This window comes from Cervus canadensis, chromosome 4 (assembly GCF_019320065.1).
Source record: "Cervus canadensis isolate Bull #8, Minnesota chromosome 4, ASM1932006v1, whole genome shotgun sequence".
NCBI lineage: Eukaryota > Metazoa > Chordata > Mammalia > Artiodactyla > Cervidae > Cervus > Cervus canadensis.
The window spans coordinates 94,722,255-94,738,100 of NC_057389.1; the positions used below are offsets into that span (position 1 = coordinate 94,722,255).

General features: G+C 49.3%; 1 protein-coding gene across 10 annotated transcripts in view; it reads right to left on the reverse strand.

Moving 5' to 3' along the window:
- CACNA1A (calcium voltage-gated channel subunit alpha1 A) overlaps positions 1-15,846 on the reverse strand; it is a 387,084-nt gene that overhangs the window by 75,189 nt on the left and 296,049 nt on the right. For all 10 annotated transcript variants that reach the window (XM_043466834.1, XM_043466833.1, XM_043466837.1 and 7 more), the window contains 4 exons: positions 14,371-14,488; positions 14,164-14,231; positions 10,578-10,684; positions 8,008-8,820 (listed from right to left, as the gene is read on the reverse strand). In XM_043466834.1, the coding sequence (XP_043322769.1) occupies positions 8,008-8,820; positions 10,578-10,684; positions 14,164-14,231; positions 14,371-14,488 (1,106 nt within the window). The remainder of the gene's footprint in view (positions 1-8,007; positions 8,821-10,577; positions 10,685-14,163; positions 14,232-14,370; positions 14,489-15,846) is intronic.

Below are 15,846 nucleotides of genomic sequence, written 5' to 3' on the forward strand. Positions count from 1 at the left end.
TCCTGCCAGAAGGGCTACTTCCTAGGAGATGAGGCTACTCCTTTATGGAGCAATCAGAGCGGAAAAGAACTTTCTGCCAGAGCCTACATCTCTCCAACCCAAACCCTCCTGCTCCTGTCTGTGTGTCTCCCATTAGCGCCTTGGCAGGATAAGGACACACACTGCTTCCAGGGGTGGCTAAAGCAGACCCACAGACACCACCTCTTTAGTAGTGGAAATGCCTACAGTTTTTTTTTTTTTTTGGCCCCATCACGTGGCATATGGGATCTTAGTTCTCTGACCAGGGATCAAACCCGCAACCCCTACAGTGGAAGTGCTGCCTTAACCACTGAACCACCAGGGGAGTTCCTCCCTCTGGCTCTTCTGAAAGGCAACCCCCAATTCTGCACCCCATGCGCTCCATGGCTCCTCCCAAGAGCTCACACTCACTCAGTACTTGCTGTGTGCCAGACATGACACATGTCAGCTCATCTTCAAAAAAAAAACCACAGGGAGCGGGTAGTATTGTTATCCCCATTTTCAGATGAGGAAACCAAGGCCCAGAGACAGGAAGGGCCCTGCCCCAGGCTACAAAGTCGGTTGGTGGCAGACGCAGCTTGGACCCAGACCACGTGGCTCCCGCAGCCACGCTAACCCTAACCTGGTACTGCAGCTCTCTTAGTAAGCAGTCTGAGATCTCCCAGGGGGTTCACCCACAGTCGCTGGATGCAGGGAAATCTTTGACACACTCTCTGTAACCACCAAGAGAGTGGGCCACCCTCTCTTCCATTTCAACTCATTAACTTCTGCAGCAAGCTTACGAGGCCCAAATGGTTACTGTGTCCATTACAGAGATGAGGAAACTGAGGCCCAAAGAAGCTTGTGTCAGGTATACTAGAAAATGGTTTTGTCAGGCTATCTCCATCACACACTCACTCAATAGACCAGAAGCGAGCAAAAGACAGTCCTCAGATTGTATCCGTTCATGGAACACCTGGGAGATTAGATGCAATCACAGGAACCAAGGCCCCTGGACAATATGGGTTTGGTTCTCAAGGCCCAATCTGGAACCCTGAATCTATCACTTAAACAATTAAAAAAAGTCAGCCTCTGTAAATCATCTATGTGTCAATAAAAAATAAAGCAATTATCCTCCATTTAAAAATTTAAAAACTCATAAAAAAAAGCTGACGTCCCCCAGAGGTCTTTCCACTGGCTAAACCACCAGTCCCGTCTTCCTTGTTTTAATTTTAGATTTTAACTTGCAAAAGTCCATGTGTGTTTTTAACCAAGCAGAAGAAAGACGAGGTAATTTACTTTGGGGTTCGTGTCTCTGAGGCCTCACAGGGAGAAGGACAGGCCCAGGCAAATTCCTCACTTGCAGGTGCTAGGCTGACACTTCAGAAGGCTGACTGATTTGGCTTTGGGTCTCACCAAGGCCATTTTACTAGCTGTGTGACCCTCTGTAGTTTGAGTAACCTCTCTGAGCCTCAGTTTCCTCATCTTTTTTTTTATGCTTTAATTTTTGTCTGCGCTGGGTCTTTGTTGCTGTGGGCAGGCTTCCTCTGGCTGCAGCAAGTGGAGGCTTCTCTTTAGTTGTGATGTGCAGGCTTCTCATTGCAGTGCTGACTTCTCTTGTTGCGGAGCGCAGGCTATGGAGCGTTCGGGCTCAATAGTCATGGCACACGGGCTTAGTTGCTCTGCGGCATGTGGGATCTTCCAGGACCAAGGATCGAACCCGTGTCCCCTGCATTGGCAGGCGGAGTCTTAACCACTGGACCACCAGGGAAGTTCCCCGTACCCATCTTCTGGACAGAGGGTCTTTGCAGATGTAATTACGGATCTTGAGATCATCAGGGATGAGGGTGAACCCTAAATCTAATGGCAAGCATCCTTAGAAGACAAGGGGAGAAACACACAGAGAGGGGAGGACAGCGTGAAGATGAAGTCAGAGACTGGAGTGATCCTTCTATCAGCCGAGGGATCGCAAATACCGAGGACTGCCAGCCGCCCTGGGAAACTGACGCTGATCCCTGGACACTGAGCATCAGCTCTGATGGTGTGGATTAAATGAAATAAATCTTAAACCAATATTTCCTCAACCTCTTCCACAGCCCACAAAGAGGTTGCTAATGCTAATCCCCTCCTGGTACCTTTTTAGAAGTTGTGCATCAGTTGAAAAGCTGGTTGGGGATATTTCCTCATCATTTTATGTATTGTTTTAAGTAGAGCTCTACCCAAAAGCGGGCTCAGTGAAGTTATCATTTCAAAGAGAATCTGAATCCTTTGGTCACCACCTAGAGAGACTGTACTAAATAACATGGCAGCTGAGACCACAGCGTGCCTTTTGCTAAAGGGACAGCCTCATGCTTGGGACCAAGAGCCCCTTGTTCAGATGAAGGGGGGATCTGAGGGTCTTTGTTTTCCCTTGTTTTTGTTCTTCTTTGGCTCTGCTTGCCATGGAGTTTTAACAAGCTCAGCCTGCAGAGGCCTAATATCAGTCTCCAGGATGTTTTATTTCCAAGTGTCTCCAAGGAGAACTCAAAAGGGGCAGAAACTTTGAAGTCAGGCCCCTTCCCCCTTCCCTCTTGGGGATCTGCCATCATCTGCCTGGAATAGGCAGCTGATTGCATGACGCCCGCATCCCGTTGCCAGCTAATCACTTCAGCATCTGGTTGCTAAGGATTACGGACAGCTTGCCTGGGACATACTCAAGTCCCTAGATCAAGAGGATGGATGGTCCTGCTTCCTTGTGCTCTCCTGTCCTTAGGACGTGCACCTATTAACTCATGGAATCCCCATGACAGCCACTATGAGATGCTGCTATTAGGAGTAGGCTCATTTTACAGATGAGGAAGATGAAGCCCAGAGAGGTAAAGGCATGGTGTTACCCAGCTGGGAAAAGGCTGGGCTGGACTCTGGTCCTACAGCTCTTAAGCTACAGAGCCATTCAGTGAAGACCACAGGGGCAAGGGATGACTTGGGGTGCATGGGATAGAGGTGCTGAGGAGATTGGCCAAAGCAAATTGGGGATACTATAAGAATCAGTATTAAAAGACGGAGCCCCTCCTTTCACCCCATCCCATGAAGGATCAACTGTGAGGCTCAGAAGTCCAGTCTCTCTCTTCTCGCTCCTTTTGGGAAGTAGGTTGTCATGGTGATGGGAGCAGGTGGAACTAGTATGCAAATAGCTGAGATATTAATTCTCGGGTGGTACAGGTCTTGGCAAAATGTCCTCTGGCTCAGCCAAATCAAGCAGGAGGCACTGCCTGGTGATCAGGGAGTGGTGGATGCCCTGCAATCCACAGATTTTTGCAGCGATTCAGAGAAAGATCCATTTGCATTTTGGTGGTCCTGGGGTGATACTGGGCTCAGCTGCCTGGTACGAGGAATTGGGGGCCAGCAACTGTTTAATCATACAAAATAGAATGTGCCCCACTCACTTTTCACTGGGGTAAGCCAGTTAAAGTTTCAGGGGAGGGGGACATTTAAAGCTGAAGGGTTAGAGATGAAAGTAGAAATGTGGGGTTGGGGGAAGGCTGGGGCAACAGAAAGAAAACAATTGTACTTATTGTCAATGCTCTAGAGAATCAAAAACACAGGATGTCTGGGGAAAGACTAAGGAATGACAAGAGCAGAAATGCATGAGGCAGGACTGTTGGGGTCACTGGCTTTGTCATAATATAGAACTGAAATGTCTCTTTAGTATGCTATGTCCTTGAATAAAATTTTATCTTCGCCACTCTTATTTTTTTTGGTCATGCCATGTGGCCTGTGGGATAATATTAGCTAAGATCGTTGAGACCTTATTCTCTACCACGCATTGTTCTAAATGCTATATGTGGATTTTTTTTTTTTTTTTTTTGGCTGCACTGCATGGCATATGGAATCTTAGTTCCCCTGATCAGGGATGGAACCCGTGCCCCCTGTAGTGGAAGCGTGGAGTCTAAACCACTGGACCACCAGGCAAGTCCCTCTTTTTTTTTTTCCTTCAAGCAGATGAATGGCTTTTCTTTTTTTTTTTTTTTCCTCTTTAAAAGTGCCTGAATCTTTATGAAGTTTTATTTCTAGTGAGCATTAGAACCTTTTTTATCAGCCAAATGAATAACGCCTCTCCTGGCCAGGGCATTTGACACATCTATTAATAAAGAAGTGAGCAGAGTCCTGGTGTGGATTTGGGGGTAGACGTGGGGAAGTACTTTGGAGAGAAGGGGGAGCAAGGGCCACATGTGGGGTTCAGGAAAGCTAGGTTCTTATCACACTTCTACTATCGGCCAGTTGCCCTCTTCGGGAACATCTTTCCCTTCCTGGGCCTCAGTTTCCCCATCTGTAAAAAGAGGCAGTTTGAGTGGACAATCTAAAGGCTATGGATTTAAAGTTGGTTTTTATGTCAATTGATGCAAGCGTCTTAATAGTAATGACAATATAACAATAGAAAGAGCTAAAAGTTATTGAATGCTTATTACTAGTGCTACTACTAAAAACAGTTAACATTTGAGTATTGAATAATCATATTCATACTAATAAGAGCTAATATTTCCTGAACACGGATTATACGCCAGGCACTATTTAAAGCATTTTACAAGTATTAACTCATTTGAACTTTATATCCATGCTAGGAGGTAGGTACCATTTTTAAAATATAATTTGTTTATTCCACAAGGCATGTGGAATCTCAGTTCCCTGACCAGAGATCGAACTCTTACCCCCTGCAGTGGAAGCACAGAGTCTTAACCACTGGACCACGAGAGAAGTCCCAGTGGGTACCATTCTTATCCCCATTTTACAGATGAGGAAATGGAGGCCCAGAGAGGGGAAGTAACATGCTGAAAGTCACACAGCTAGCAAGCAATGGGGCAGGAGTGTGACCTCTTGGCTCCAGAGCCCTTGCCCTTCACCACCAGGCTGTGTCGCCTTTCTATCCTTGTCATTCTGCCTCCTTCAATGATAGGAGGAGGTATAAATATAAGGACAATAACAACAGGAATATTAGTCATATTAATAGCACCAGTGATCCATTGGTTCTTAATATGGTGTGTATGTGCTCAGTCGTGTCTGACTCTTTGTGACCTCATGGACTGTGGCCTGCCAGGCTCCTCTGTCCATGGAATTTTCTGGGCAAGAATAGTGGACAGGTTGCCACTTCCTTCTCCAGGTTTTAGTCATGGAGTCCTGTGCTAGACTTTATTCCACCTAAATCCCCCTCAGGGGCCTCCCCTTTCCCGGGGAGGTCTCAAGATTCTACTGACCTATTATTGTCCCTTCAATTTCCTCCACTCTTCCCTTACCTTCCAAACTGCAGACTTGCCTCCTTCTGTCCTATCTTGGGGACTTTGCATATATTGTCCTTAGCCTAGAACACTATTCCCTTCTGGGAAACCAAGGATTTTCAGAGGGCTGTTGTGGAGCTATGCGGCGAACTAACACCATAATAATTAGGGGGCACTGTGAGCATTTAGGAAATGGGAGGCAGGTGTATAAACATTTTACCATGTGCAAGGCAGTCTCACTGGGGAAGAATTATTCTTTTTCCTTCACGACTTTCTAATGTCCCTCACACAGGTGAAAGATCTGCTTGTAATGATCTGAACCTTTAGGTTTTTTTAAAATTCATTTGTTTATTTGGCTGCCAGATCTCAGTTGAGGCATGTGGGATCTTTAGTTGTGGTATGCGAACTCTCAGTTGCAGCATGTGGGATCTAGTTCCCCTACAAGGGAGCGAACCCAGGCCCCCTGCATTGGGAACACAGAGTCTTAGCCACTGGACCCTGGACTACCAGGAAGTCCTTGAGCGTTTAGTTTTAACCTAAGTCTGTTTTACAGATCAGCATAAAGTTTTGTTTTTTGTTTTTTTTTTGGCCACACTGTGTGGCATGGGGGAATCTTAGTTCCCTGACCAGGGATGGAACCTCTTCCCCCTGCAGTGGAAACTTGGGTTCTCAATCACTGAACCGCCAGGGAAGTCCTGTTGCATATTTTAAATACTCATTGCATCTTCCTGGAATGCAAGTATTAAACAAACTGAAGAAGAGTAAACTAAGTCACACGGAACTTCACCATTTTGGAACATCTCAACACTCATGGTAACTCCTTCATGTCATCTGAATTGTTGGCACCCTGAGGCAGCTGACATTTGCACCTATCGCATTCATGGTGATTCTGTAGGTGCCTGCATCAGAACTGCTTCACTCTGGGGGACTTCCCTGGCAGTCCATTGGTTAAGAATCCACCTTCTAATGCAGGGGATGTGGGTTCCATCTCTGGTTGAGGAACTAAGATCCCACATGCCACGGGGCAACTAAGCTGGTGCGTGGCAAGTACTGAACCTGAGCACTCTGGAGCACGTGTGCCACAACTAGAGAGAAGCCGGCTAACTGCAACAGAATATTCCCCTCCACCATCACCCCTGCCCTGACCACAGCCAAATAAATAAAAGGTGGTGGTTTAGTCACGAAGTTGAGTCCAATTGTTTGGGAACCCATGAACTGTAGTCCATCAGGGTTCTCTGTCCAGGGGATTTCCCAGGCAAGAACACTGGAGTGGGTTGCCATTTCCTTCTCCAGGGGATCTTCCCCATCTAGGGATCAAACCTGGGTCTCCTGCACTGCAGGCAGATTCTTTACCAACCAAGCCACCAGGGAAGCCCAAATAAATAAATATGAAGAAAAGAAAAAGAATTGCTTCATTCAGTTCTCTAGAGTCTCATTATTCAAAGTGTGGTCCCCCAACCAGCACTGACTTCTTAGAAATGCAGACTCTCAGGCTGAATCTGAGACCTACTTATTTAGAATCTGTATTTTCACGAGATTCCTGGGGATTCTTGTACACATTTAATTTTGAGAAGTACTAGCTTAGTATATATGGAGTATAACAGAAGTGTTTAAACACATTATTAAAAACCAATATGGTGCTGACATATGTAAATTAAATCATTATGCTATACTCCTTACACTTATACCATTAAAGTGAAAGTCTCAGTGAATTCTCCAGGCAAAAATACTGGAGTGGGTTGCCGTTCCCTTCTCCAGGGGAATCTTCCTGACCCAGGGATAGAACTTGGGTCTCCCACATTGCAGGCAGATTCTTTACCATCTGAGCCACCAGGGAAACCCAACACTTAAACCATGCTGCCTGACAATTATATCTCAACAAAACTTGAGAAAAAGAAGAATACCTAATGTCGAAAAAATAAAACATAAAAATTTAGAAAAACTTTTTTTCTTTTTAAAAAAGAAAAGAAATAACCAAGATGATTTCCTAGTGGCAGGTGACAGAAAAGAAGAGGATGCTAATTAATAAAAGATCATTGGCTGTTTCAACATTTAAGTTTTTGGGTTCCTCAATGTACAATCACTGTAGGGTCTTCTAGGTAGTGTTATGGAACATTGTTATAAAAAAAAAAAAGGGTGTCATTTCTGATTGGGTGAGGTTCTGGCTTGGGAGATGCCTCCAAAAGCCTTGAACCTTGCTCTTCCTTCAATTCTGACCCAGAGTGGCTTTTCAACAACCGTTTTCCGCCACCCCAGTAGAATAATTTAAAGTGAAAAAATGATTGACTCAGTAACAGCTAAAAGGATCTAAATTTCCCAAGCACTTAATTAAGTGTGGGTTGCTTTCAGGCCCTTTGCATCTACTACATCATTTGATTCCCGCAATGACTCAATTAGATACCACTATCTCCATTTTACAGATTGGGAAAACTGAGGCCCAGAGACATGGAGTCCCTTGCCCAAGGCAAGGGACACAGCAAGCATATGGAAGACCCATACCATTCTGGAGGAAAGTTTTTGTAGTTTCCCTGATACAAGGGCAGGACAGTTTGCAGCTTCTGGTGCCAGATACCTGGGTTCAAGGCCACTTATTAGATGTGTGACTTTGGGCAAGTCAGCTCTGTCAGTTTCCCCATCTGTGAAATGGGCTATGGCAATGCCGTCTATATTTGTGTGTTGGCGAGAAGCTGAAATGAGGGGCTCAGGAGAGTGTCAGATAGCTAGCAGACATGCCTTGGTTTTCACCGCTTCCACTTACTTCCTCCTGCGGTGCCTGCGCTCCTTGTCCTCCCGGCGCATGTCTGCATCGTACGCCGGGGGAGGGCCATGCCGGTGCCGCCGCCTGCGCTCGCCGCCGCCGTCTGGGCCCTCGCTCTCGCCCTCGCCGCCCCGGGCCGGCCGGCTGCCCTCGCGGTGCCGGGACCTCCGATCGGCCTTGTCCTCCGGGCCCTCGTCGCCCGGCCTGCGGTGCGCCCGGTGCCGGCGGGGCTCTCCGTCGGCCCCGGTGCGCGGGGACCCGCTGCGGCTCTCGCGGCTGCCCGCCTGCCGGTGCGCGTGCCTCCGGTGCGGGTCGCCCGCCTTGCCCCGCTCCGCCTCGCCCTCCCAGAACCCCGGCTGCTCCAGGCCGCCCTCCCGGGCGTGGTGGTCCGACTCGCGGCCGTAAGGCCCCTCCCGGCTCAGCTCGGCCTCCTGGCTACCCGCCCAGGGCCTCCGGGTGTCCAGGCCCGCGGAGCTGCTGGGGTCCCGGGCCCGGTCGTGGTAGCGGGCCTGTTTCCTGAGGAAGTCCTCGGCTCGCTGCTGCCCGAGGCGCTGGTCCACCGTGGGCTCGGCCGCCCGGCTCTTGTTGGTGTTGTTGTTACGATTCTCCTGGGGGTCGACCACCAGCGGCCGGTCCAGGTGGGTCTTCATGTCGGGCCGCAGGTGGCGGGCGTAGGCGGCCTTCCAGCGCTCGTCCGGGTCCATCTCGTTGTAGAGCGCCTCCCGGCTGGCCAGAAGGTTCTGCTTCCTCATCTCGCTTGTCCGCTGCTCCCACACCGACTTGGCGGGCTTCTGGTTCTTCTGCTGCTCCTTCCTGCAAGGAAATCGCGCCGGGGTTATGGGACTGCTGGGCGTCGCGGCCTGCAAGGACCACTCAGGCCAACAGAAGTGTGGGCCCAGGTGGACATCTCAGCTCAGTAGGTATTTCCACCTTGGTGGGTGTCTTGCTCCAAGTGGGCATTTTCACCCAGATACCTATCTCAGCCCCGTGGGCATCTTGACCCAGGTAGGCAGGCCCAGACAGACATCTTGACCTAAGTGGGCATCTCTGCCCAGGTGGGTATAATGGCCCAGTGGGCATCTCCACCTATGTCGATACCTTGGCCCAGAAAGGCATGTTGACCTGGGTGGGGGGAGGCCTCTTAGCCCGGGTGGGATATCTTGACTTGGCTGGGTATCTCCACCCAACTAGGTGTTTTAACGTGTGTGGACAACTCAACCTGGCTGGTTATCTCAGCCTTACAGGAGTCTCAGCCCAGGTGGGCATCTTGGACCAGTAAGGTATCCTGGCCTGGCTGGGCATTTCGTCTAATGGGGGTCTCAGTCAGGTGTATGTTCATCGACTGACCTCTCTATTCCTCTTCAAGTTGTAGCACATGGCCCCTGGGGGTGGTCCTGCTGTTCAGAATACTTTTAACCTCTGAGACAGCCAAAGCCTGACCTGCAGCAGGTTCTGGAAGCCCTCGCATAGGCACTTGGGAGTCTTGAGACAGTGCCTGTCTATGCAGTGGTGAAAAACACCAGTGGGATTGTTGCTGGGGGTGCCAACTGAAGCCGTCAAACACTCAGATTTTTCCAGGCATTCTGTGTGTATCTATATTTGTATACAGACCATCACCTCCTATGGCCTTCCGTGTCTGAGCATGTATCTCCCTGTGTTCCCCTTTCACAGCCACCTCCTTGCATTTTGGGAAAGAGAGCCCCTTCTACATTGTCCCATGATGCACTGTCCCACAGTGTTGCAAAGTTCCGGGACTACCCAACAAAGGCACGATTCAGAATATTGGTGTATCAGTGTTAATGAATCTTTCTTTAATCAAAACACCTTAGCTCTCACCACCTTACGACCTCTGATCCACCAGCAAATTCTGTTCACTCTTACCTTCACGATCTGTCTAAAGTTCAGCTATACCCATCACCGCTCTGGCACCACCCCAGTCCATTCCTTACTATCTCTTTTGCAGGGAACAATGCAGTCCTTTTCAACCTAGCCTCCTGCCCTTGCTCCCCTGATAGCACGTAGAGGGCACCTGAGTCCCTATTCCTCCTCGATAACTGTCCATGTGTCTCCCCTGGCTCAGAACAAAATTCTCAGTCTTCCCCATTGCCCAAAAGGCCTTTCTGCCCATTCCTCCTGCCGCTTCCCCACCCCGACTCACTCTACTTTAGTTACATGGGCTCCTTCCATGTACCCTAACCACACTTGCACGTTCCTGCCTCAGGGCCTTTGTACATGCTGTTCCCACTGCCTGCGATGAGCTCCTCCCTCACCTTCTTCAGGCTTTGTCACCTGAGACCGTCCTTGACAGTTTCACTTAAATCATAACACTCATCACTCCCAGCCCTCCCTATACACCTCAACCTCTTGTTAATGCTGTATTTCCAGCAACAGTGTCTGGCACATAGTATGTGCTTATTAACTATTTCTTGACTGAAAGTGGGTGGGAGGGCAAAAGTACTTTTTCCTAAGGCTCAACCCAGTCAGGGACTGTTCTCTACCCCCAAATCCTTGACTGGGAGGGTGCAGAGGCTGAGGAGCCCAGAGAGCATCTCAGAGTTGCCAGCACTTACACAGCTATGGACATGTTGGCTGCAGACAGAGGACTCACTTCTGCCACCTCTTTGGCTTTCTGGAGGGCGAGTTTCTGGTTGGCAGCCTCTTCTTCTTCTTGTTCATCCTAAAAGGCACACAGGATCCCTGCTCACAAACTATGAACTGGGCCTGAGGGCCTCATCTCTGACCCTACTGTTAACCAGGGGCATCATCTGAGATCTTTACAAACAGGTCTGACTTGGGTGTCAACCAATCAGAGCTGAGGCCCCCTAATCGGAATGTATACTCATTGGTTAAGTGTACTGCTATCCCCTTCATGTCCAGGCTTGATATCCAGCTCATTCTGAACCCTATTTTAACACACAGAAGAAAAGGAAAGGAAAAAGACTGCCTTCCCTTCCCACAATGGAGATTTTTCTGTAACTCTGTCTCAGTGAGCTGGAAATTAGTGCAAAGATTTTCCTATCATTCTACTTCCTGGGTCATTTAAGCTCTCTGAACCAAGACTTTAAATAAAATGCCAACAAGCCCCCACGTGCAGAAAAATCTGGCACCCACAGCCCATCCCATGCACTGCCAACAGCCTCCAGAAGGGGAATCAGGAGAGGAACTTAGATTCTCAGCCGGTTAGGTTCAGAGAGGAGGAGGATGGGGGAAGATGTTTTATAAAATACATACAGAAAAAGACGTTTTGGGGCTTTAAATCCTTCTTCAGCCTTCATGCAGGGCCTCATTCGTAAAACAGAAAAGCCAACAAAGAAAAAGCAAAGAAAAGGCAACGAGAAAGAAATGGCCAGAGACAAACCCGCCAATAAGCAAGATCATGCGGTGGCAGGGCGCCTCTCCCGCTGCGCTGGGATCTCTGGGGCAAGAAGCAACCTTACCACCTCGGAAATGGTCAGATCAGGACACTCTGTGTCAGTGACAACACAGGGCTGGGACTCGACTGGCCACCCCACTCTCCCAAGTCCACCCCTCTTCTTGGCAATCACATCCAAGCATTTCTCAGAGCTGAGTCCCTGGACCACCTGCCTCGGATACACTGCAAATGCACAAATGCAGATTCCCAGGCCTCCTGAAGAACCTGGCCTGGGCCCCAGCATCTGCGTTTTCAACAAGCTCCCAGGTGAGTCTGAAACATGCTCAAGTGTAAGCCGCACTGCATGTGGTTAGAAGCACAAGTTCTGGATCCACCTGGGTTCAAATAGCAGCTCCTCCACTTTCTGCTTACCTTGGACAAAGTCTTTCTTTGTACCTCACAATCTTCATCTAAAATTTCAACTCTCCTCGACTTCTCTACTTCATATTTCTCCTTAGCACTTATCACTAGCTGACAAGTTTCTTCCTTGTCTATCTCTTCTGCTAGAATATCAACGAAGGCAGAGATTTGTCTGTTTTATTCCTGGCTATTTCCCTGGCCCCTACACCAGGCCCTGTTCACAGCAGGTGCTCAATAAATGCTTTTCAATGAATAACAGAATCTGTAAAATGGGGCTCATAGAATTTGCCTATGAGGTTTTCTGTGAGGGCTAAATGAGATAAAAACCTATCTAACAAGGTCCTATGATGTAGCACAGGGAACTGTAGTTAATACCTTCTAATAAACTATAATAAAAATATGAAAAATAATGTACGTTTGTAACTGAATCACTTTGCTATACACCAGAAGCTAATACATTATAAATCAAATATACCTCAATCAAAAAAAAAATAACCACATCAGGGGCTGAGTGGGGTCCCTGCCACATTTTAAATGCCCAAGAAATGCTTGTGGAATAAATGAAGTAAAGAATGAGGGTCTGGAGGACATTTCACAGGAGATGAGCTTTCTTCCTCCCTTTTCCCACCCTCCTGGGGGTACCCCCTCCCCCACGACAGCCCTTGGAATCTAGATGAGCTCATGGTTGAAATCAGCCCCTGGAACAGTGACGCTAGTCATCCCCATGGTGGCCAGGACTGTGGCCGTATGCTTGGGGGTGGCAGAGATTTCCGTTTTCCTCCAGTCAGGGCTGGGCCTGGGAAATTCTCTCTCCCTCCTGCCATGGCTGGCAGATGGGACGGTTGGCAAAGTCTTCTCAGTTCAGTTCAGTTCCCTGAATATGGCCTGTGTACCTTAAGGCATGGGGGATGGGGCGGTGAAGCTGAGGCAGGCCCCAGGCCTGGTCCTCCTGAATGATTCTGCATATGTTCTCTTAATGGGATAGGGCTGCAGGTGAAAGACTTAGGCTAGACCACGACCACCTCCTAACATGCCTTTGTTCCAGACATCTTCCCCTCAAATTGCAAAAAGGTGCTCGGCTTCCCTTGTGCAGTGCACTACCTGTTCAACCGTTCCTAGCAGCCCTGCTCATCGGCAATCCCAAGGGCATAAGCTGTGTTCCTGAAAGCAATGTTGCCTTCTCTGTGCCTAGCTGAGGTGGACCTGAATCCCAGTGAGTACAGGGCTGTCCTAAGGGCATTTGGCATAAGATTTTGCCCAAATAATCCAATACCACTGACCATGAATGAAACCTGGGCTTCTTCACATGGACAGTTTGTACCCCCACACCCCAAATTCCTTTCTGATTTCATTTCCTGTGCTCTGCTCTTTGCGGGATCACACCTCTGCTCTTTCAGTTCCTAGTTATGTGGCAAGGTCCTGGCCTCTCTGGGCCTCAGTTTTCCCATCTGCAAAATGGGGATAACAGTTACTCCCTATCTCTTATGCTTTCTGGTGTCTGTCATACAAGAGGGGCCATCACATTTCCTTTGGTTGTTGTTAATTTTTATTTTGATCATTACCTGCTCAGCTGGGGCTCAAATGAAAGTTGGCAAGATGTGTGGGTAAAGAACTCAGGCTCTGGAACTTGCCAAGTCTGGGTTTGAATCCCAGCCTTCCCTTTCCCAGCTCTCTAAAACGAAGAGCTTTAGCTCTGGATCTTTGGTCATGCAAAGTGACTTACAAACGCTCCCTTTATTGATCACTTCCTGTATGCCCCAAATTATGCTGAGCTCCTGACATGTATAGCATGATGCTGTTATCATCCCCTCTGGGGTCCATGATTCTGCCTTTCTGAACCTCAGTTCCCTCTTCTGCCAAAGGGAAATAACAGTTACGCCCGGAACCATGAGCATCATATAACTCTTCACTGCTGCCACTCTGTGGTGGAGTGCAGCCAGTTCCCAAGCTCACGGGGATGCACACTGAGCCTCGGAACCTTGTCTGGGTTACCTCCATCTGTCCCCTCCTTGCGGGTTTAGGGTGGTAACAGTGCCTGCTAGCCCGGAGGCTGGTGCATTCCTTGGAAGTCCCTCGACACTGCCCACTCGCTATGAACGGGCACTCTGGTGGAGTTTGCCATCTGTTTCCTGCAGCCACCCTGCTGCCTTAACCACCCCCCACCTCCGCCCTCCTTTGCTGGAGAAGCCACTTGATCAGGGACAGGCTGTTTTGGGGGTGGGGGAGGAGGTGCCTTTCTCCCTGGTGCAGTGCCCCCAGGACAAAGGCTGTGACCCCAGCTCCTCTCCTCCACCCCACCCCAGCCCACCCCCCGCCTGGCGCGGTCCTGATCTGCCATGAGCAGGCGGTAACTTTGCAGAATAACATTCTCCCACCAGCTCCACCTTGGTGAGCTCCTGGGCATTGGCCAGATTATCCACCGCGATGGCCAAGAACACGTTCAGGAGGGTGTCTGCAAACGCTGGAGTCAGGGAAAGCATCGTCACATGAACCCTGGTATCTGGGGCTCCTGAACCCCTCCCCTGTGCTTCCCCTGCTCTCCCTGAGGCCCCGGGCTCATCACACCCCCCCCCCACCCCGCCAGAGGATACAGTTCCCGAAGAGCGTCAGCACGATGAAGTAGATGGAGAACACCATGCCGCCTTGCACGCCCCCCTGAGACTTGATGCCGTCATACATGACCTCGTTCCAATCTTCGCCCGTCAGGATCTGAAAGGGGAGGGAGAAACACACAGCCAACCCCCCCTCAACCTTGGGCCCCTCAGAGATGCAGCTGTGGAGCAGGAACCTGCCGTGTGGGCCCTTTCTCGGCCCTTGTCTCTGGGTGGGGACGGTCTTGGCTGTTTGCAAGAGGAAAGGGCTGTCCTTGCATGGAGGAGCTCTCAGCCTATCCCAGCAAAAAGTGACCCTGGAAGAGGAGTTTCAGATCTTTCTGGTTTTCTCTGATGTGATAGGGAGATAATGCTATAGGCTGAGTAGTATATATTGAGGCTCTAAACCCTCATGTGATGCTTATTTGGAGATGGGAGGGAATTAGGATTAGCTGAAGACATGATGGTAGAGCCCTCATGAGGGGATTGTACGCTCAGTCGTGTCCAACTCTTTGTGACTCCATGGACTACAGCCTGCCAGGTTCCTCTGTCCATGGGATTTTCCAGGCAAGAATACTGGAGTGGGTTGCCATGCCCTTCTCCAGGGGATCTTCCCGGCCCGGGGAGAGAACACAGATCTCCTGCATTGGCAGGCGGATTCTTTACCACTAGTGCCACAAATGAGGGGATTAGTGCCTTTATAAGAAAAGACACCAGAGAACTTGGTCTCTCTCTGCCTCTCTGTCTCCCTCTCTCCCCGTGCTGTGTGTGAGAGAAGTGAGAAGGCGGTCGTCTGCAAGCCAGAAAGAGAGTCCTCACCAGGAATCAACCCTGGATGCACCCTGATCTGCCTCCAGCCTTCAGAACTGTGAGACGTAAATTTCTCATGCTATATATCCATGGTACTTCTGGACTGCTGTATCTGGGGGTGGGGATGGTGGTGGTACAGGTGATGAGAGGAAGCCTCAGGTAAAGAGATGCAAGTGCTGGCAAACAGACATGATGCTAATGTGTATGGGAAGGGCTAAAGGGATTTGTATGCAGGATCTACACGGTTGTTAAAAAAATGTCCAGCTTCCCTCCTCTGCGTTATTTCCATGAAAGTGATAAAAAGTGAGAGTGTTAGTTGCTCAGTCAAGTCCAACGCTCTGCGACCCCATGGACTGGAGCCTGCCAGGCTCCTCTGTCCATGGAATTCTCCAGGCAAGAGTACTGGAGTGGGTTGCCATTCCCTTCTCCAGGGGATCTTCCTCACCCAGGCATTGAACCTGGATCTCTCCTGCACTGCAGGCAGATTCTTTACCATCTGAGCCACCAGGGAAGCCCCATTATTTCCATGAGGATAGAGTAAATATGAAAGAACTCCAAAGGTGTTAATCCATTAATGTAGGGTTTTTCAGTCCTGGCACTGCTGGCATTTGGGAACCTCCTCTTGTCCCATGCACTGTAGGGTATTAAGCAGCATCCTTGGCCTCT